Here is a 23,543-nt window from a genome sequence, read left to right on the forward strand (position 1 = left end):
GTGTTATATATTATGTAGTTATATATTATGTTATATATTATGTAGTTATATATTATGTCATATATTATGCAGTTATATATTATGTGTTATATATTATGTTATATATTATATGTTATATATTATGTGTTATATATTATGTCGTTATATATTATGTTATATATTATGTGTTATATATTATGTGTTATATATTATGTTATATATTATGTGTTATATATTATGTGTTATATATTATGTCGTTATATATTATGTGTTATATGTTATGTGTTATATATTATGTAGTTATATATTATGTGTTATATATTATGTGTTATATATTATGTAGTTATATATTATGTTATATATTATGTAGTTAGTTTGTTTTTGTTGTTGCAGCTGTTTACACCACTCACTCTCAACACCTACATTATATAGCTAACTAACATTAAGTTAACGTTAAGTTAACTTTACCTGGCTATTATTGATGGTTGAAGTCCATCTCTTCTGTCCGTGAGCAGCAGTCTGGTGCAATCAAGAGATGGTAGATTTACAATTTTCGAGAAATTGGGATGTCATTGTTAACTCATTTTACCTCGGAAGAACAGAAGTTGAGTCTTTTATTAGTAACCTGAGACTTGAGCGGAGTACAAACGACCTTTAATAAGCAAATATGGATCATCAGTGACAAAATCTATGGCTCATAGCATTACGTATCGGTGAATCGTTGTGACATATTAAAATACGAGTGAGAGTGTAATCAATGTGTAATAACTACGTACAAAATTAATGAACGTGTTAAATTATTGTGGGACGTGGAGTCATATTCAGGTCCTGATTGGTAAAGAAGCTTATTTGACGCGTCAAATAGTGTTATATATAGTGTTATATGTAGCATGCGCTCGAGCAGGTATATCTCTCTGGTCACCCCCAAAGACAATTCCTCCTTTGGCCGCCTCTCCTTCCAGTTCTCTGCTGCCAATGACTGGAACGAACTGCAAAAATCTCTGAAGCTAGAGACTCATATCTCCCTCACTAGCTTTAAGCACCAGCTGTCAGAGCAGCTCACAGATCACTGCACCTGTACATGACTAAAATGACTAAAATGTAAAATGTACATAGCACATACAAGTAACTACCTCTTCCCCTACTGTATTTATTTTGCTCCTTTGCACCCTAGTATTTCTACTTTGCACACTCATCTGTCAAATCTACCATTCCAGTGTTTTAATTGCTTTATTGTATGTACTTCGCCACCATGGCCTTTTTATTGCCTTTACCTCCCTTATCTCACCTCATTTGCTCACATTGTATATAAACTTATTATTGACTGTATGTTTGTTTTACTCCATGTGTAACTCTGTGTTGTTATGTGTCAAACTGCTTTGCTTTATCTTTGCTTTATCTTGGCCAGGTCGCAGTTGTAAATGAGAACTTGTTCTCAACTGGCCTACCTGGTTAAATATTTTTTTTACAAGGGATTGCGTGACGATTAGTTTAGCAACCGCGTGACGCAACATGACAATGTGACGCAGCATGACAATGTGAACGCGATTGGTCGACAGTCTTGTGGTTGGGTTGTTATACGTCACTTCCTTCATGGGATTCCTTCCTCCTTTCTATAATATCTCTGGCAACGGCACCGAGCATTTCACCCTGGACTACAGAGGCAGACAAATAGGAAAACTTTGCTAGACCCCTCTTGTTAAATTACCCATTTCTCGAGCTAGGAATATGGCAAAAAAAATATGATAAATGGCTCATTCGAGTGAAGACAGCTGTTTGAATGTTAAATGACGAGACAGAGGCATTGATGCGAGTAACCAGTCTTATTCAGTACATTGCGATTACATCCGGGTATCTCATGCACACCGGTAAAAAAACAAAAACCCACTGGAGTTGCAGTAATTAACATTTACCAACAGATGGCAACACTGTGCCAACATCCTCCCGAGTTGTGACATCAGACAGTATTGAAATCAGACATGTACAGCGCATTCGGGAAGGATGTACATTTTTTGTTAATTTACAGCCTTATTCTAAAATGGATTTAGTTGTTTCCCCCCCTCATCAATCTACACACAATACCCATAATGACAAAGCAAAAACAGGTTTTTAGAAATGTTTGCGTCTTTCGTTAAAAATAAAAAAAAACTGAAAAATGTAATTTACATAAGTATTCAGACCCTTTACTCAGTATTTTGTTGAAGCACCTTTGACAGCGATTACAGCCTCGTCTTCTTGGATATGACGCTACAAGCTTGGTACGCCTGTATTTGGGGAGTTTCTCCCATTCTTCTCAGTAGATCCTCTCAAGCTCTGTCAGGTTGGATGGGGAGCGTCGCTGCACAGCTATTTTCAGGTCTCTCCAGAGATGTTCAACCGGGTTCATGTCCGGGCTCTGGCTGGACCACTCAAGGACATTCAGAGACTTGTCCCGAAGCCACTCCTGCGTTGTCTTGGCTGTGTGCTTAGGGTCGTGGTCTTGTTGGAAGGTAAACCTTCAAATCAAATTTATTTATAAAGCCCCTCTTACATCAGCTGATATCTCAAAGTGCTGTACAGAAACCCAGCCTAAAACCCCCAAACAGCAAGCAATGCAGGTGTAGAAGCAGGGTGGCTTGGGAAAAACTCCCTAGAAAGGCCAGAACTTAGGAAGAAACCTAGAGAGGAACTAGGCTATGAGGGGCCAGTCCTCTTCTGGCTGTGCCGGGTGGAGATTATAACAGAACATGGCCAAGATGTTCAAATGTTCATAAATGACCAGCATGGTCAAATAATAATAATCACAGTAGTTGTCGAGGGTGCAACAGGTCAGCACCTCAAGAGTAAATGTCAGTTGGCTTTTCATAGCCGATCATTGAGAGTATCTCTACCGCTCCTGCTGTCTCTAGAGAGTTGAAAACAGCAGGTCTGGGACAGCTAGGATGGCCGGTGAACAGGTCAGGGTTCCATAGCCGCAGGCAGAACAGTTGAAACTGGAGCAGCAGCACGGCCAGGTGGACTGGGGACAGCAAGGACTCATCAGGCCAGGTAGTCCTGAGGCATGGTCCTAGGGCTCAGGTCCTCCGAGAGAGAGAAAGAAAGAATTAGAGAGAGCATACTTAAATTCACACAGGACACTGGATAAGACAGGAGAAATACTCCAGATGTAACAGACTGACCCTAGCCCCCCAACACATAAACTACTGCAGCATAAATACTGGAGGCTGAGACAGGAGGGGAAGGGAGATACTGTGGCCCCATCCGACGATACCCCCGGACAGGGCCAAACAGGCAGGATATAACCCCACCCACTTTGCCAAAGCACAGCCCCCACACCACTAGAGGGATATCTTCAAACACTAACCTTCGCCCCTGTCTGAGGTCCTGAGCAGGTTTTCAATCAAGGATTTCTCTGTACTTTGCTCCGTTCATCTTTGCGTCGATCCTGACTAGTCTCCCAGTCCCTGCCACTGAAAAACCGTTTGCCTTTTGGCGAACTCCAAGCGGGCTGTCATGTGCCTTTTACTGAGGAGTGGCTTCGGTCTGGCCACTCTACCATAAAGGCCTGATTGGTGGAGTGCTGCAGAGATGGTTGTCCTGGAAGGTTCTCCCATCTCCCGAGAGGAACTCTAGAGCTCTGAATACTTACATGAATAAGGTATTTGTTTTTACATTTTTAATACATTTGCAAAAATGTCTAAAAAACTGTTTTTGCTTTGTCATTATGGGGTATTGTGTGTATATTGATAAGGGAAAACAATTTTATGAATTTTAGAATAAGGCTGTAATGTTACAAAATGTGGAAAAAGTTAAGGGGTCTGAATACTTTCTCAATGCACTGTATGATAGACGTTTTAGCAATCTTAAAGTCGTATTCCTATTAACTTCCAGTGCAGTGGGAGCGACTTTATCACGATGCTACATAATAACGGACCTGCTGTCTTGTTGCTCTGTCTGTACGCTACATCTTGCTTGTCCTGTGTTGCCCTGTCTGTATGCTATGTCTTGCTTGTCCTATGTTGCTCTGTTGCTCTGCGTGTGCTCACTGCTCAATGATTGTCTATATTGTAATTGTTTTTAAATAACCTGCCCAGGGACAGCGGTTGAAAATTAGCCGGCTGGCTAAAACCGGCACTTTTACTGAAACGTTGATTAATGTGCACTGTCCCTGTAAAATAAAATATACTCAAACTTCTGCCTGCTTGAACGCCAATGACACAGATAAACATGAAAACCCAGAGAATCAATACAACATCACTCAGAGATGCACTAAAACAATATAACATTCAAAATGAGTGAACCTTTCCTTTAATCGTGACGCTTGTCATGTGATCTGCTCACCTGGAGGTCAGACTGAAAAAACAGCTTCCATCTCAAGGCCATTAGACTGTTAAATAGCCATCACTAGCCGGCTTCCACCCGGTTACGCAACGCTGCACCTTAGAGGCTGCTGCCCCTTGTACATGGAGTCACTAGTCACTTTAATGTTTACATACTGCTTTACCTATCAGATAATTTTCTCTATCAGGTAGGAAGGTAAGACCCAGCTGCAGACCATGTCAAAATAACAATGGTTTAATGATCCAACAGGGGCAGGTAAGCAACAGGTCAAAGTAGGCAGGGGTCAGTAAACCAGAGGTGGGGCAACGGTACCGTTGTGGGGGGTTGGTCAGCAGGAGCTGAGAAACAAACCACTGCTTGACTTGACAAACAAGACGAACTGGCACAGACGGACAGAAAACACAGGTATAAATACACAGGGGATAATGGAGAAGATGGGCGACACCTGGAGGGGGGTGGAGCCAATCACAAAGACAGGTGAAACAGATCAGGGTGTGACAATCTCATATGTATATACTGTATTCTATTCTGGAAGAGAAAGGGCATAACAACTATTGCAGACGTTTACATCAATAATACTTTTGCCACATTCACACAGTTGAGGGAAGTTCGTACTCCATCTGAGGACAAAAACCTGAATACATCATCTGTACAAAAAACATTGGTTACTATGCCTAACAATAATGGTTGCTATGCAGGCTACCTAGTAACGTCTTATTACTTAGCCAAGCTACAAATTCTGCAGTTGGAAGGTCTATGTTTTCATATATTTTCTATTGATATTTAATTAGATATATCCATGATAATACCTGTTGCATGATTTCTCCTGGTTCCAGAAAAGTTGACGTCTCGTTTTGTTCACAGCTGAAATTCTCTGTACAAGCGTGATCAAATGTCAAAATTGAAACTTTGTTTTCCCGAGGTTAGACAGAAATGTTTATACGAACAATCACTGTTGGAAAATCTAAATACTAGGCCAGAAACAAGAGGACATAGTGCTAATACTTTTCTTATTGCTTATAACATTGGTCACATGTTCTGTGTTTTTCCGTTAGGCTCGGGCTTTGTAATACATGTGTTTTTTCTATTATCCCAGGGCTCTGTGAATCCGTAGCCCAGGGCTAAAGCTTAGCCCAGGGTTAACAAATGTTTGTGGGAACACAGGCTAAGCTAGCCCAGGGCCAGTCTAGCCTGGGGGCTAAGATAGCCTGGGGCTAAGAACAATTCAGTGTGAAAAAGCCTTTAGTAATTCCTTGCTTTTCTAAAGTCTACCAACCTTGCCAGCAGGAATGCTAAGATAGCTACTCTAACTTGATTGATAGGCTGAAATGGTAGCTAGTTATGAGGTCGGGAGGTTGGCCACCTAACTGGACTAGCTAAAGCCAACTTCATAAAATTGCTAGGTGGCTAGTAGTATTACAGATAACCAATAACAACATCAACATTCAAACGTATACAGTACCAGTAAAAAAAGTTTGGACACAACTACTCATTCAAAGCTTTATTTTCTACTATTTTCTACATTGACCAAGGAGAGTGATGGAGTGCTGTATCAGATGACCTGGCCTCCACAATCAATCGACCTTAACCCAATTGAGATGGTTTGGGATGAGTTGGACAGCAGAGTGAAGGAAAAGCAGCCAACAAGTGCTCAGCATATGTGGGAACTCCTTCAAGACTGTTGGAAAAGCATTCCTCGTGAAGCTGGTTGAGAGAATGCTAAGCGTGTGCAAAGCTGTCATCAAGGCAAAGGGTGGCTACTTTGAAGAATGTCAAATATAAAATATATTTTGATTTGTTCAACACTTTTTTGGTTACTACATGAGTCCATATGTGTTATTTCATAGTTTTCATGTCTTCACTATTATTCTACAATGTAGAAAATAGTACAAATAAAGAAAAAGCCCCTGTGCCCCATATCGGCATGACTACTATGTCACATGCCTGATCAGGGTAAATTTTAAAAATTGACTTATGTTGATAACTTTTTGCAAATTCAATCAGTTTTCTACGCTGATACAATGTCATCACATTGATTTTTTGGGGGTTGAAATGACATGGAAACAACGTTTTCTTCAACCAGTTTTTGCCCAGTGGGCTGAAATCCAGACATGTTTTGTGCTATGACTCCACTCGTTGTTCTCTGTGCCACTGCCAAACAATACCATGACAAGGACTGGCCAGGGGTGGAATGTTAGCACAAACAGACTGGTACCCAGGCTAGACCTACAGATATGGGGGAGACATAAATATGTACTGTAGATGCAATCCTATGGGATTTAACCCATATGAATGTTAAGGTGTTGGGAAAAGAATTTCTATCCTTTGGACATTGTGTCTCCATTGGTAGATTGGGTGGGAGGAAAGAGAGCATACATTGGTAGATTGGGTGGGTGGAGAGAGAGCATACATTGGTAGATTGGGTGGGTGGAGAGAGTGCATACGTTGGTAGACTGGGTGGGTGGAGCAATAGCACACCCGATTATACAGCCTTTACACGAAGATCAGTGCAAATGCAAAGTTTGGTAACAATGACAGTTTGCATCTGCAGTGTTCTTCAGAGTAAATGTGATTTTGTAAAATCAAATCCTAGGGGAGTTGGCATGAACTGAGAGCATACATGTACCTGATTCTACAGAGTAAAACATACCCCTCTAGTCATAGGGTTGCATTCCAAATGGCAGGGCCTGGTTAAAAAGTAGTGCACTATTCTTGGGGAGATAGGGTGTCATTGGGGACATGGCTATGGAGTGGGTTGGTGAACTGATAGTGTGATTATACAGCGGTTACTCCAGTACACTGCTGTGTCCGTAGGGGAGTTGACAGGACTGTGTAAAGAGACCAAAGGGTGGACTATTAGAGGAGGACGTTGATGTTTACGGCTAATCTATCAGCACAGCGTTGAGTGAGGTAAGTTATACCTGAATCTACATTTACCTGTATGGAGCGGTAACACATTCGGACGTAAACCATTGCTGCATGTGCCGCATTAGATATTTGGTTATTTCAAAAAAAATTGTTAGGATTCTATGGCTCCTTATCTCAAAGCTTGTTTAAAAAAAAAATGGGATATATGTTTTTTAATCAGCCGTTGCGTTGGTGCAGTTAATTCATCTCTGTTTTGAGTTTCATTTTACTGCTCTCTCTCATCAGTGGAGAATTAGTCAGTTCTCTCATCAGTGGAGAATTAGTCATTTCTACATCAGTGGAAAATTTGTCAGTTCTCTCATCAGTGGAGAATTAGTCAGTTCTCTCATCAGTGGAGAATTAGTCAGTTCTCTCATCAGTGGAGAATTAGTCAGTTCTACATCAGTGGAGAATTAGTCAGTTCTACATCAGTGCAGAATTAGTCAGTTCTCTCATCAGTGGAGAATCAGTCTGTTCTCTCATCAGTGGATAATTAGTCAGTTCTACATCAGTGGAGAATTAGTCAGTTCTTTCATCAGTGGAGAATTAATCAGTTCTCTCAGCAGTGGAGAATTAGTCAGTTCTACATCAGTGGAGAATTAGTCAGTTCTCTCATCAGTGGAGAATTAGTCTGTTCTCTCATCAGTGGAGAATTAGTCAGTTCTACATCAGTGGAGAATTAATCAGTTCTCTCATCAGTGGAGAATTAGTCAGTTCTACATCAGTGGAGAATTAGTCAGTTCTCTCATCAGTGGAGAATTAGTCAGTTTTACATCAGTGGAGAATTAGTCAGTTCTCTCATTAGTGGAAAATTAGTCAGTTCTCTCATCAGTGGATAATTAGTCAGTTCTACATCAGTGGAGAATTAGTCAGTTCATGCTTCTCTGATTGATATTCTTCAGTTTTCATGTTGTTTTACAATGTTTCCTCAACGGCTGGATGCTTAGTCTTTTACCATACTCTATTTCTTGGGTTTGGTTCTCAATATGAGCCATGAAAGCTATTTTGTTCAAGATCAAAGTGTATGGAAACGTGATAGAAATTATTTTCATTAGTCAATAAAATGTGCCTGAGTCTGGTTAGCCATTCAGATCCAATATACCCCTGGGGATGTGGGTTCGAAACCCATCTCAGCCATTCCTCTCTGTCTCCTTCTGTATATGCCTCTCCTCTACATTCTGACTATCACTGTTCATCAAACGATGAAATACAAAAAGAATATACAGTATGTTAATTCAAACAAAATGCAGTGAGCTGTATGTATGTCTCGCTGCACAGGATAATCCACAAAAAGGGTTCACACAACAATGGGTTTATCAAAGTATATTAGAGAATATTTTTTTTCTCTCGCAATGTTTACAAATCACTACCTGTTCCCTCTTCTCAGGTTCACACATACAAACCAGCAAGATGAAGATGGTGATGTTGGCAGTGGCTCTGGCCCTGCTGTTGGCTAGTGGTGGGTCTGTCACTAATTAACTACTGTGAAAACACTGTCTTCTAACCCCTTCTGTACTGTGGTGCTGGGTAAGGCTCTGGAACGGTCTCATATGTAGCATTCGTGACATGTCAGAACTAGAGAACTCCGATTTTTCCAACTTGGAAACTCAATGTAGAAAGATGATACCCCAGTTTCCCAGTTTGGAAAAGTATCAGAATCAACCAATAGGAAGCTCTACGCAATAACTTATGTTTAATTTTTAACTCAGAGGATCAGAGTTTTCCGACTTGTCCATGAATGCAGCATTATAGTGTTGCAAAATTCTGGAAACTTTTCAAAACTCTCAGTGCGACTTCCCTCCCTGCTTTTTACCTACCGAATACTTCAACTGGGATTTCTGAAAAACCTGGGATCTTTGCCAAAGCCGCGGGTAGTAGGGGTGCTGAGGGCACTGCAGTATATAAATATATATATTTTCTCGCAAAAGTAGTGCACTGGGCATTTATTAGTATTAACGGACCGATATAGACGTCTGTAGCACGGGCAAAACATTGTTTTTCAGCATCTCAGAACAGTATCTTGCAGGATTCAATGTAAGAGTTGTTCTCCTCTCACTTTCTCTGTGATTGGCCGTCATTGTAAATAAGAATTTGTTCTTAACCGACTTGCTTAGTTAAATAAAGGTTAAATAAAATGAAACTCCAGAGAGACAAAACCCTGTCCTCAAACACTAATATAAAAAGGTGCCAATTTATGGGTAAAGACACAAAACATCCATATAAAATTCAATATTTTTATTGATCAAATAACATGGAAAATGTACCATCCTTACAAACCCCTTAATGTGCATCACTGTATTGTACATAGGCTGGTCATCTAGGTTTATACCTGTAGACTTTCTATCACCATGAAGAAAAACAATCCACAATACAGTCATTAAGTACATTGAGGCATCATGTGATGTGGTGATGTGATGTGGTGATGTGATGATGTGATGATGTGATGATGTGTTGATGTGATGACGTGGTGATGTGATGTGGTGATGTGTTGTGTTGATGTGGTGATGTGTTGATGTGATGATGTGATGTGGTGATGTGATGATGTGGTGATGACGGGGATATGATGTGTTGATGTGATGATGCGATTTGGTGATGTGGTGACGTGATGATGTGATGATGTGGTGGTGATGATGTGTTGATGTGTTGATGTGATGATGTGATATGGTGATGTGATGTGATGATGTGGTGATGTGATGATGTGGTGATGATGTGATGTGGTGATGTGGTGATGTGATGATGTGATGTGATGATGTGGTGATGATGTGGTGATGTGATGATGTGATGTGTTGATGTGATGATGTGGTGTGTTGATGTGATGATATGGTGATGTGATGTGGTGATGTGTTGATGTGGTGATGATGTGGTGATGTGGTGTGATGATGTGGTGATGTGGTGGTGATGTGTTGATGTGGTGATGTGATGTGATGATGTGATATGGTGATGTGGTGTGGTGATGTGATGATGTGGTAATGTGATGTGGTGATGATGTGGTGATGTGATGTGGTGATGTGTTGATGTGGTGATGATGATGTGGTGATGATGTGATGTGGTGATGATGTGATGTGGTGATGATGTGATGTGGTGATGATGTGATGTGGTGATGTGATGTGGTGATGTGGTGATGTGATGTGGTGATGTGATAATGTGATGATGTGGTGATGTGATGATGTGGTGATGATGTGGTGAAATGATGTGGTGATGTGATGATGTGATGTGGTGATGTGTTGATGTGATGTGGTGATGATGTGATGTGGTGATGTGATGTGGTTATGTGTTGATGTGATGATGTGGTGATGTGTTGATGTGATGTGGTGATGTGATGTGTTGATGTGTTGATGTGATGATGTGATGTGGTGATGTGATGATGTGATTTGATGATGTGATGTGGTGATGTGATGTGTTGACGTGGTGATGTGATGAGATGATGTGATGTGTTGATGTGATGTGGTGATGTGTTAATGTGATGTGGTGATGTGATGATGTGATGTGGTCATGTGATGATGTGGTGATGATGTGATGTGGTGATGATGTGATGTGGTGATGTGGTGTGGTGATGTGATGATGTGGTGTGGTGATGTGATGATGTGGTAATGAGATGTGGTGATGATTTGGTGATGTGATGATGATGTGATGTGGTGATGATGTGATGTGGTGATGTGATGTGGTGATGTGATGATGATGTGATGTGGTGATGATGTGATGTGGTGATGTGGCGATGTGGTGATGTGATGTGGTGATGTGGTGATGTGATGATGATGTGATGTGGTGATGATGTGATGTGGTGATGATGTGGTAATGTGATGTGGTGATGATGTGGTGATGTGATGTGTTGATGTGGTGATGTGGTGATGTGATGATGATGTGGTGATGATGTGATGTGGTGATGATGTGATGTGGTGATGATGTGATGTGGTGATGATGTGATGTGGTGATGATGTGATGTGATGTGGTGATGTGATGTGGTGATGTGATAATGTGATGATGTGGTGATGTGATGATGTGGTGATGATGTGGTGATATGATGTGGTGATGTGATGATGTGATGTGGTGATGTGTTGATGTGATGTGGTGATGATGTGATGTGGTGATGATGTGAGGATGTGATGTGATGTGGTTATGTGTTGATGTGATGATGTGGTGATGTGTTGATGTGATGTGGTGATGTGATGTGTTGATGTGATGTGGTGATGTGTTGATGTGATGATGTGATTTGATGATGTGATGTGGTGATGTGATGTGTTGACGTGGTGATGTGATGAGATGATGTGATGTGTTGATGTGATGTGGTGATGTGTTAATGTGATGTGTTGATATGGTGATGTGATGATGTGATGTGGTCATGTGATGATGTGGTGATGATGTGATGTGGTGATGATGTGATGTGGTGTGGTGATGTGATGATGTGATGTGGTGATGTGATGATGTGGTAATGAGATGTGGTGATGATGTGGTGATGTGATGATGATGTGATGTGGTGATGATGTGATGTGGTGATGTGATGTGGCGATGTGATGATGTGATGTGGTGATGTGATAATGTGATGATGTGGTGATGTGATGTGGTGATGTGGTGATGTGTTGATGTGGTGATGTGATGATGATGTGAGGATGTGATGTGGTGATGTGATGTGGTGATGTGATGTGGTGATGTGATGATGTGGTGATGTGATAATGTGGTGATGATGTGGTGATATGATGTGGTGATGTGATGATGTGATGTGGTGATGTGTTGATGTGATGTGGTGATGATGTGATGTGGTGATGAAGTGAGGATGTGATGTGGTGATGTGATGTGGTGATGTGTTGATGTGATGATGTGGTGATGTGTTGATGTGATGTGGTGATGTGTTGATGTGATGATGTGATGTGGTGATGATGTGATGATGTGATTTGATGATGTGATGTGGTAATGTGATGATGAGATGATGTGATGTGTTGATGTGGTGATGTGTTAATGTGATGTGTTGACGTGGTGATGTGATGATGTGATGTGGTCATGTGATGATGTGATGTGGTGATGATGTGATGTGGTGTGGTGATGTGGTGTGGTGATGATGTGGTAATGTGATGTGGTGATGATGTGGTGATGTGATGATGTGATGATGATGTCATGTGGTGATGATGTGATGTGATGATGTGATGTGGTGATGATGTGATGTGGTGATGTGATGTGGTGATGTGATGATGTGGTGATGTGATAATGTGATGATTTGGTGACGTGATGATGTGGTGATGTGATGTGGTGATGTGGTGATGTGTTGATGTGATGTGGTGATGATGTGATGATGATGTGAGGATGTGATGTGGTGATGTGGTGATGATGTGGTGATGATGTGGTGATGTGTTGATGTGATGATGTGGTGATGTGGTGTGTTGATGAGATGATGTGATTTGATGATGTGGTGATGTGTTGATGTGATGATGTGATTTGATGATGTGATGTGGTGATGTGTTGACGATGTGATGATGTGTTGATGTGATGTGGTGATGTGGTGATGTGATGATGTGGTGATGTGATGATGTGGTGATGATGTGGTGATATGATGTGGTGATGTGATGATGTGATGTGGTGATGTGTTGATGATGTGATGTGGTGATGATGTGAGGATGTGATGTGGTGATGTGTTGATGTGGTGATGTGTTGATGTGGTGATGTGTTGATGTGTTGATGATGTGATGTGTTGATGTGGTGATGTGATGATGTGATTTGATGATGTGGTGTGGTGATGTGATGACGTGGTGATGTGATGATGTGGTGATGTGATAATGTGATGATGTGGTGATGTGATGATGTGGTGATGTGATGTGGTGATGTGTTGATGTGGTGATGTGTTGATGTGATGTGGTGATGTGGTGATGTGATGATGATGTGAGGATGTGATGTGATGTGGTGATGTGGTGATGTGTTGATTTGATGATGTGGTGATGTGTTTATGTGGTGTGTTGATGTGATGATGTGATGTGGTGATGTGATGATGTGATTTGGTGATGTGATGAGATGATGTGGTGATGTGTTGATGTGATGTGGCGATGTGATGTGGTGATGTGTTGATGTGATGTGTTGATGTGATGATGTGATGTGTTGATGTGATGATGTGGTGATGTGATGTGGTGATGATGTGATGTGGTGATGTGATGATATGGTGATGTGGTGTGGTGATGTGATGATGTGGGGATGTGGTGTGTTGATGTGGTGATGTGATGATGTGGTGTGTTGATGTGATGATGTGGTGATGTGATGTGGTGATGTGATGATGTGGTGTGATGATGTGTTGATGTGATGATGTGGTGGTGATGTGATGATGTGTTGATGTGATGATGTGATATGGTGATGTGATGATGTGGTGTGGTGATGTGGTGATGTGTTGATGTGATGAGGTGATGTGATGATGTGATGTGGTGATGTGATGATGTGATGTGTTGATGTGGTGATGTGATGATGTGGTGATGTGATGATGTGGTGTGTTGATGTGATGATGTGGTGATGTGATGTGTTGATGTGATGATGTGTTGATGTGATGATGTGTTGATGTGATGATGTGATGTGTTGATGTGGTGATGTGATGATGTGGTGATGATGTGATGTGGTGATGTGATGTGGTGGTGATGATGTGATGTGGTGATGATGTGATGTGGTGATGTGATGATGTGGTGATGGGATGTGTTGATGTGATGATGTGTGGTGGTGATGATGTGGTGATGTGATGTGGTGATGTGTTGATGTGGAGATGTGATGATGTGGTGTGTTGATGTGATGATGTGGTGATATGATGTGATGATGTGATGATGTGATGTGGTGATGTGTTGATGTGATGTGGTGATGTGTTGATGTGATGTGGTGATGTGATGTGGTGATGTGTTCACATGGTGATGTGGTGATGTGTTGACGTGGTGATGTGATGTGGTGATGTGGTGATGTGATGTCATGTGGTGATGTGATGTGTTGACGTGGTGATGTGATGTGTTGATGTGATGATGTGATGTGTAGATGTGGTGATGTGTTGATGTGATGTGGTGATGTGATGATGTGCCGTAGCTCAGTTGGTAGACCATGGTGCTTGCAATGCCAGAAAAGTGGGTTGGAATCCCGGGACCAAACCATATTTAAAAACTGTCTGCTAAAATGATATATATATGACGAGGCTCAGTGGGTAGAACATGGCTCTTGCCATGTTACATGCTGACCAGACCGGACACGTCGCGTGTGTGAGCGTTGCAAAATAAATGTAGAAATCCATGTTATTCAATTATTGCACCCACACTGCTTGCGCGCGCCAAAGAGCGTCTGCGTTGCCAAGGGCTAAAATAGAAGTCCTTTCTATTTGTGACGCTGTTCGCGGTGCAAGTCCTGCCTCTCCCACCTCCTCATTGGTTTATAGAAGCAGGTAGCCACGTGCCATCTCCTCATTGGTTATACCCACATGGGTAATTGAAAGACAAACTGTTTTGCCGATCGTCGTGGTAATACTATGAAAGTTTAGATACCAATCACCATATAAGTTAAATGATGAAAAAGCCTGGAAGGAGGAGAGATGACTAGAAACGATTCGATTGACCGTTTTATGTGTGGATTAATTGTTGGAGTAGAAGACCTTGTGCATTTCAGGTAAAATAACAACTCAATGTTTATATCCCAGGACAAATAAGCTAGCAACAGCAAGCTAGCTAAATAGGACAAATTAGCTAGCATGTGCAAGCTAGCTAGCTAAATTGCCATACATGTTTAATGCTTTTCGACCTGTCCCGAAATGAATGTAATTGGTTCAGAGTTTGTTTTGATATTTTAACCTGTGTGTCGTGATCGCGTTTGGTGTGGGGGGACAAAATACAATTATGCACGATCGCGCACGCGCGCAGCCAGTTTGGGTTCCGTGTTAGGTTTGTGAGTTTGCTTCCCCACAGGGGACCAATGTGAAAACGTATACACTCACAACTCGAAATTGCTCTGAATAAGAGCGTCTGCTAAAATGGAAAAGGAATGAATACACCAACTCAGTTTTTCCACATAGAAATAAGTTGAATTTGCTAAGTATTTCAAGAAACTGGAAAGCACATCAAGCAAGTATTTTTATATTCCACAAGTATTATCAGATGAACTGTTTTGTACAGATAATTATCAGACTCCAGTTACAGATGCTGATAAAACCTTCAAATACATTTAGATTACATTTTGTCACAAAAGTAGTGAACTAGGACTTGACTAGTCCTGGGCCTTGACTAGTCCTGGGCCTTGACTAGTCCTGGGGCTTAACTAGTCCTGCATTAGCTGACCAATATATAGATGTCTTCAGCGCTGGAATTTTTTTTTATTTCCTGCATAGTCAAAAAAAATCAGACCCCCAAACTACTTCCGGCGGCTATGAACTTTGCAACCCTAGTATTTTACCAATGAGTCCCTGAACGATACGGCTACCATCTGGCCAATACACTGTAGTGTTGCTATTGCATGATTCTAATTCTGTGGTCCTAACACAATGCTGTGGTGTAGGTGTGTTGTAGTGTTCCTATGACATTGCTATAATTCTGACGTCCTAACACAGCGCTGCTTTGTCTCCTAGGTGAAGCCCTGGACTGTCTACGCTGTGTGCCAACTAAGGCAGGAAGAGACTGTGAGGTGACAGTAGAAACCTGCCCCCCAGAGAAGGATGGCTGTGCAGCCGCCAGGTTCCTCAGATCACCATGTAAGTAATGTTACTGACCAGGTTCAAGACCTGGGTCTTCAGACTATGTTAGCCCACTGAGCTAAACACAAATTATTAAAAATAGACTTGAAAAAGAGTAATGTTGTGCTGATGCTAGATTACTTGAAAAACAGCATTGGATGTCACGTCACACAAAGTTCTGTGCCAGTATTCACAAATTCTCAGTGGTGCAGTTTTATATCATAACGAATAAGACTATATGGACTCATAATCAGCACTCCTGCTCTAAGACGCTTTGTGGAACCTGCAACAAAAAAAAAGAGAAAAAAAAGCATAGACCAGCATAAACACAATGCTGCTCTGTGCTGTTTTATTCTCAGAGGAGATACAGGCCCTGGTTTGAATTATCAAGAATAAAAGGTTTTTAATACAGATTATAGTCAACCGTTAACACCTATCACATAGTAACTTAACATTGTTCTATATCACATCGTAACTTAACATTGTTCTATATTTTCTCTCTCAGTTGGCCATTTCCAGAGATGCATGGACATGTCGGGCTGTAAGCTGTTCCAAACCAATGCTTACATCAACATGAAGTGCTGTGGCACTGACAAGTGCAACACATTCTAGAATCTATATACTGGTTAACGTTCTAGAATCTATTTACTGGTTCACATTCTAGAATCTATATACTGGTTAACGTTCTAGAATCTATATACTGGTTAACGTTCTAGAATCTATATACTGGTTCACATTCTAGACCAGGGGTATTCAAATGATTCCCTGGAGGTCTGGAGTACTGCTGGTTTCCTATTCTACCTGATAATTCATTGTTCCCACCTGGTGTCTAAATCAGTGCCTGATTAGAAATGAAATAAAATAATAAACAGTGGAACTGGCTTTGAGGTCGAGATTTGATTTGAGGGTTCTATCTAGACCAATATTGCTCTACTTTATAACATCCTGATTCAGTTCATTGAAGAGAGGAGGTAGAGCATCCACCAGGCAAACTATCACATCAACCATCACAACATAAACCATCACATCAATCATCACAACATAAAACATCACATCAACCATCACAACATAAAACATCACATCAACCATCACAACATAAAACATCACGTCAACCATCGCAACATCAACCATCACAACATCAACCATCACAACATCAACCATCACAACATCAACCGTCACATCAACCATCACAACATCAACCGTCACATCAACCATCGCAACATCAACCATCACAACATCAAACATCAACCATCACAACATCAACCACCACATCAACCACTCAAATATGCTTGATATTTATCAACAAATATGAATAATTATTCGACTTGAAATAAACCAAAACCTTGAAACCCTTTGTAGTTAAAATCTTTTTCAAAATGATTGAATCTGAGCAAAGTGTATCAATCATCACTGCAGGAATTATACAACAAACACTTCTGAAATAAAGAATCACTTTTTGCTTTAATGATTACAATCAAAAAACACTTTTGTACAACATTAGAAAATACGATGCAGATATTTTGTCTTGACGACAAAAACAGCTATGGGGGGGAACATCTGACTGACAACATTATGGGGGAAAATGAAGTAGATAAAGAAAGAGCTGTGTATTAGAGGGACAAGAGGAACAGCTACTAACGCATCAGAAATGACTAAAGAACAAATCTTAACTTCCACATTAACTGAATGTTCACGAGACTAGGTGAAAATTTTACTTAAGGAAGTTAGGATTCTCCCTGAAGTTTATTGGAAGATTTACTATAAGTTTTAGTGATGTACGGATTGACAATGACAACAATGACAGAGCCCAGCTACCCCCACAACGTTCTGAGAACGTTTCTTAGTGCTTGGTGAGAGTGTGGTTGTCCTATGGTTATTTTGTATACAACCTTCCCACAACGTTCTGGGAATTGTGCAGGGTAGTTGATTGGCTTTGGAACATTCTCACCACAATTATGGAACTTCAAAAATTGTATTTTCTTGGTATTTCATTACTTTAACAGAACTCTTCCTAAAATGTCAAACATGGTTACATTTCATTTCAATTTTGGTAATGTTCTAGAAACGTTCTCCAACTGGTTTGACATTTTAAAATAGTTCAGAGAAGGTTAAGAAACAACGTTCTTCTGTGGGAATTTCAGTACTTCAGCATAACGTAAAATACAGGTTTCCTCACGGTTTTATTTAAAGTCATGTTCTCAAATTGTTCCAAAAGTTCCATAAAAACCACAGAAAACTTTAGTAACGTTAAGAGAATGTTCTAAGAATGTTATTTAAAAACATACATTCCGTTCTCTGCATCAACACAACTCTCTCTATCCTGTATCTTGTTAAGTGTGGTCAGGTGTGTAGTCTACGCCCACTAATTAACTACACCTGATCCTAATGAGTGCTTGTTTCCTTTGAAACGGGGTCTGTTTGAATACACTAACAGCTTAGTATGCGTAAAAACAACCATGGCATGCTTTCTCCATCCTGGTGGCACACTGGACTAATTCCATGGATAGAGCTATGTGAAGAGAAAACAATCATTGATTAAATAAAAATATTAAAAACACAATTCAATAGAAAGGGAATGTTTTGTCTTTATATTATCTCTAATATGAGGAGGTTGAACATCTCTGATCTTCCATAATCACCTTTCCACCATAAAGTCAGAATGGACACCTGTGCAGCCCCAAGCCCCAGCCCCAGCCCCAAGCCAGACATAGTTTCTGATACATCTTTATGAGAAACAGGAGTCTGATCTACCATCCTGACCGCTGTACTTTTGCAAGATCAGGATGGTCAAACAAGGCTACAGAAACAGACCTTAAACCCCACCCCCTGGATGCTAGGGGCTAAGGGAGAAGTGACTAGGGTAAGGGTGTAGAGTCTAGGGGTTATTTCTGGACGTGGGTCTCAATTTCGCATCAGGGCTGAGCACAGAACAGACGAGAAGTGGATTGTGGGAAATGTACAGTATGACAGCCACTCACCCTTTCATGACAAACAGACAAACAGAAATACTGCAAAATAAACTGTTGGTGAGTTGACAGTTGAAGACAGTTGAAGACAGTTGAAGAGAGTTGAAGACAGTTGAAGACAGCTGAAGACAGCTGAAGACAGCTGAAGAGAGTTGAAGACAGCTGAAGACAGCTGAAGAGAGTTGAAGAGAGTTTGAGACAGCTGAAGAGAGTTGAAGACAGCTGAAGAGAGTTGAAAACAGCATAAGACAGCTGAAGACAGCTGAAGAGAGTTGAAGACAGCTGAAGAGAGTTGAAAACAGCTGAAGACAGCTGAATACAGCTGAAGAGAGCTGAAGACAGTTGAAGACAGTTGAAGACAGATGAAGAGAGTTGAAGACAGCTGAAGAGAGTTGAAAACAGCTGAAGAGAGCTGAAGAGAGCTGAAGACAGATGAAGAGTAGTAGTTGTACTGGCAGGAAGCCTTCAAGTAACGGGATATCCCAGTGCAGTGTTCGGTTCTCTGTTCTGATTGATCAGCAGCTCTACATCAAGGAGCAGGAAGTCTTCCCTGGTTGGACGCCGCCTTCCAGCTTCTCTGCCTCCAGGATCATCCTCTTGAACACCTCCACCGCCGTCTGAGACACACACACACAGACACAGACACAGACACACACACACACACACACACACACACACACACACACACACCGGTTAGAATATAACACCTCCACTGCCGTCTGAGAAAGCAGAAATAGAATAAGAGTAGAATACAGTAGAACCCAGTAGAATAGAACAGACTACAGTAGAATAGAACAGACTACAATAGAATAGAACAGACTACAGTAGAATAGAACAGACTGCAGTAGAATAGAACAGACTACAGTAGAATAGAAGACTACAGTAGAATAGAAGACTACAGTAGAATAGACTACAGTAGAATAGAACAGACTGCAGTAGAATAGAACAGACTGCAATAGAATAGAACAGACTGCAGTAGAATAGAACAGACTACAGTAGAATAGAACAGACTACAGTAGAATAGAACAGACTACAATAGAACAGAACAGACTACGGTAGAATAGACTACAGTGGAATAAAACATACTACGGTAGAATAGAACAGACTGCAGTAGAATAGAACAGACTGCAATAGAATAGAACAGACTGCAGTAGAATAGAACAGACTACAGTAGAATAGAACAGACTACAGTAGAATAGAACAGACTACAATAGAATAGAACAGACTACAATAGAACAGAACAGACTACGGTAGAATAGACTACAGTGGAATAAAACATACTACGGTAGAATAGAACAGACTGCAGTAGAATAGAACAGACTGCAATAGAATAGAACAGACTACAGTAGAATAGAACAGACTACAGTAGAATAGAACAGACTACGGTAGAATAGAACAGACTACGGTAGAATAGAACAGACTACAGTAGAATAGAACAGACTACGGTAGAATAGAACAGACTACGGTAGAATAGAACAGACTACAGTAGAATAGAACAGACTACGGTAGAATAGAACAGACTACAGTAGAATAGAACAGACTACGGTAGAATAGAACAGACTACAGTAGAATAGAATACAATAGAACAGACTACAGTAGAATAGAATAGACTACAGCAGAATAGAATACAATAGAACAGACTACAGTAGAATAGAACAGACTACAGTAGAATAGAATACAATAGAACAGACTACAGTAGAATAGAATACAATAGAACAGACTACAGTAGTAGACTACAGTAGAATAGAATACAATAGAACAGACTACAGTAGAATAGAATACAATAGAACAGACTACAGTAGAATAGAACAGACTAAAGCAGACTAGAACAGACTAGACTAGAATAGAACAGACTAAAGCAGACTAGAACAGACTAGACTAGAATAGAACAGACTAAAGCAGACTAGAACAGACTAGACTAGAATAGAACAGACTAAAGCAGACTAGAACAGACTAGACTAGAATAGAGGCTACTTTACCTATCTACTATGACACAGCCGTCTGACAGAAAGAGAGAGAGAGAGAGAGAGAGAGAGAGAGAGAGAGACTGAACAGTGCTGTAACATCTCTGGGCTGGAATGTTCCTTTCAATAGTGGGGAGAGCAATACAGGCCTGTAGACTCCCAAGCTCAGTGCCTATAGCACTGTTTGTTCAATCCTGGTGCTAGGGACCCAAATAGGTGCATATTTTAGATTTTTTTCTCTAGTACTACCCACCTGATTCCACTAATCAAAGGTTTGATGATGAGTTGATTAGTGCTAGGGCTTTTAGTCCATGGTAGGGCTTTTAGTCCATGGTAGGGCTTTTAGTCCATGGTAGGGCTGTTAGTCCATGGTAGGGCTTTTAGTCCATGGTAGGGCTGTTAGTCCATGGTAGGGCTTTTAGTCCATGGTAGGGCTGTTAGTCCATGGTGGGGCTTTTAGTCCATGGTAGGGCTTTTAGTCCATGGTAGGGCTTTTAGTCCATGGTAGGGCTGTTAGTCCATGGTAGGGCTTTTAGTCCATGGTAGGGCTGTTAGTCCATGGTAGGGCTTTTAGTCCATGGTAGGGCTTTTAGTCCATGGTAGGGCTTTTAGTCCATGGTAGGGCTGTTAGTCCATGGTAGGGCTTTTAGTCCATGGTAGGGCTTGTAGTCCATGGTAGGGCTTGTAGTCCATGGTAGGGCTTTTAGTCCATGGTAGGGCTGTTAGTCCATGGTAGGGCTTGTAGTCCATGGTAGGGCTGTTAGTCCATGGTAGGGCTGTTCAATGTCAGTCATGGAGGTCTCAAACACTTCTTCAGGTTTTCATTCTCTCCTTCCAATCAGGGACTAATTCAGACCTGGGACACCAGGTGATTAACTACCAGGGAGAAACAAGTACCAGAAGTGTTTTGTGCCTCCAGGCCCTGTTCTATTGTATAGACATGTGTTCTAGATGTTTTCACCTGGTTCTCTTTAGCTGAGGATTCCATGAAGGCAGCGTTCCAGGATTCTGCTAGTGACTTCCCTTCCTCACAGCTGATCACCCTGGAATACAAAGAGACATCGCACCAATCAGACACCACACACACACCACAGTTTAGGGGATGGCATCTCTGTATGACTTCACTCCAAACCCGACAGCGACAGGATATAATGCCTTAAGGGAAGGGGAAGTGGGATACCAAGTCAGTTTCACAACTGAATGCATTCAACCGAAATGTGTCTTCCGCATTTAATCCTGTTGTATGTGTGTGTGAGCGTGTGTGAGCGTGAGTGAGTGTGTGTGTGTATGTGTGTGTGTGTGTGTGTGTGTGCGTGCGTGTGTGTTTGACAGTATCTACGTATGTAAGTAAGGAACATACCTTTCCATGTGCAGGTCGTTCTTATTTCCCACCAACATAATAGGTACTCTGTAGAGAAAGACAAAACCACATGTTGTATCCCATGTATCCAAGACAAAACCACATGTTGTATCCCATGTATCCAATACAAAACCACATGTTGTATCCCATGTATCCAATACAAAACCACATGTTGTATCCCATGTATTCAATACAAAACCACATGTTGTATCCCATGTATCCAATACAAAACCACATGTTGTATCCCATGTATCCAATACAAAACCACATGTTGTATCCCATGTATCCAATACAAAACCACATGTTGTATCCCATATATCCAAGACAAAACCACATGTTGTATCCCATGTATCCAATACAAAACCACATGTTGTATCCCATGTATCCAGGAGAAAACCACATGTTGTATCCCATGTATCCAAGACAAAACCACATGCTGTATACCATGTATCCAATACAAAACCACATGTTGTATCCCATGTATCCAATACAAAACCACATGTTGTATCCCATGTATCCAAGACAAAATCACATGTTGTATCCCATGTATCCAATACAAAACCACATGTTGTATCCCATGTATCACTCAGCCTCATCTGCAAAAATCTAAGCCATCCGGTTTTCAGGGGCAAAAGGTGGCACAACCCGTTAGTGAGTGTAAGGGGGCAAAAATAGAGAAAATCGGAAAGGGGGCAAATACTTTTTCAGAGCACTGACTGGAAAATATTGAGCTTTCCAAGCAAGTCGCCACAAAGTCGACAAACACCACATACCAATATTGTTGGTGTCAACTTTGTTAGCGATTCCATTATCGCTAGATAACGCTAGCTTTCTCTATGAAGTTGTTTCCATCTGAATATTAACAGAGCAATACTCTATCTCAACTCCAACTCCACATTTACTGGATAGGTTAAACCGACTTCTCTCATCATGACCAGAATGTGGGGCTTTAGTTTCAGCCATTTATTTTAGGCCTGCTACGTCAGGTTACAGTAGAGGGTTATTATACATCAGGTTACAGTAGAGGGTTAATATACATCAGGTTACAGTAGAGGGTTAATATACATCAGGTTACAGTAGAGGAGGATTAATATACATCAGGTTACAGTAGAGGAGGGTTAATATACATCAGGTTACAGTAGAGGAGGGTTAATATACATCAGGTTACAGTAGAGGAGGATTAATATACATCAGGTTACAGTAGAGGGTTAATATACATCAGGTTACAGTAGAGGGTTAATATACATCAGGTTACAGTAGAGGATTAATATACATCAGGTTACAGTAGAGGAGGGTTAATATACATCAGGTTACAGTAGAGGGTTAATATACATCAGGTTACAGTAGAGGGTTAATATACATCAGGTTACAGTAGAGGGTTAATA

The 23,543-nt window shown here is 41.0% G+C and overlaps 1 protein-coding gene and 1 long non-coding RNA gene across 3 annotated transcripts in view; one reads left to right on the forward strand and one right to left on the reverse strand.

Moving 5' to 3' along the window:
* The first annotated feature begins 6,909 nt into the window (after positions 1 to 6,909).
* LOC106569764 (uncharacterized) lies at positions 6,910 to 16,742 on the forward strand. Its single transcript, XR_001320550.2, has 4 exons — positions 6,910 to 7,209; positions 8,594 to 8,665; positions 15,764 to 15,886; positions 16,374 to 16,742. It is a non-coding gene; the product is annotated as an uncharacterized lncRNA (long non-coding RNA).
* A 568-nt stretch (positions 16,743 to 17,310) lies between these two features.
* LOC106592571 (GTP-binding protein Rheb) overlaps positions 17,311 to 23,543 on the reverse strand; it is a 46,068-nt gene continuing 39,835 nt past the window's right edge. For both annotated transcript variants that reach the window (XM_045694506.1, XM_045694505.1), the window contains 3 exons: positions 22,159 to 22,206; positions 21,760 to 21,841; positions 17,311 to 19,451 (listed from right to left, as the gene is read on the reverse strand). In XM_045694506.1, coding sequence (XP_045550462.1) covers positions 19,359 to 19,451; positions 21,760 to 21,841; positions 22,159 to 22,206 — 223 coding nt within the window. In that variant the 3' untranslated portion in view covers positions 17,311 to 19,358. The remainder of the gene's footprint in view (positions 19,452 to 21,759; positions 21,842 to 22,158; positions 22,207 to 23,543) is intronic.

This window comes from Salmo salar, chromosome ssa14, assembly GCF_905237065.1.
Source record: "Salmo salar chromosome ssa14, Ssal_v3.1, whole genome shotgun sequence".
Classification (NCBI taxonomy): domain Eukaryota; kingdom Metazoa; phylum Chordata; class Actinopteri; order Salmoniformes; family Salmonidae; genus Salmo; species Salmo salar.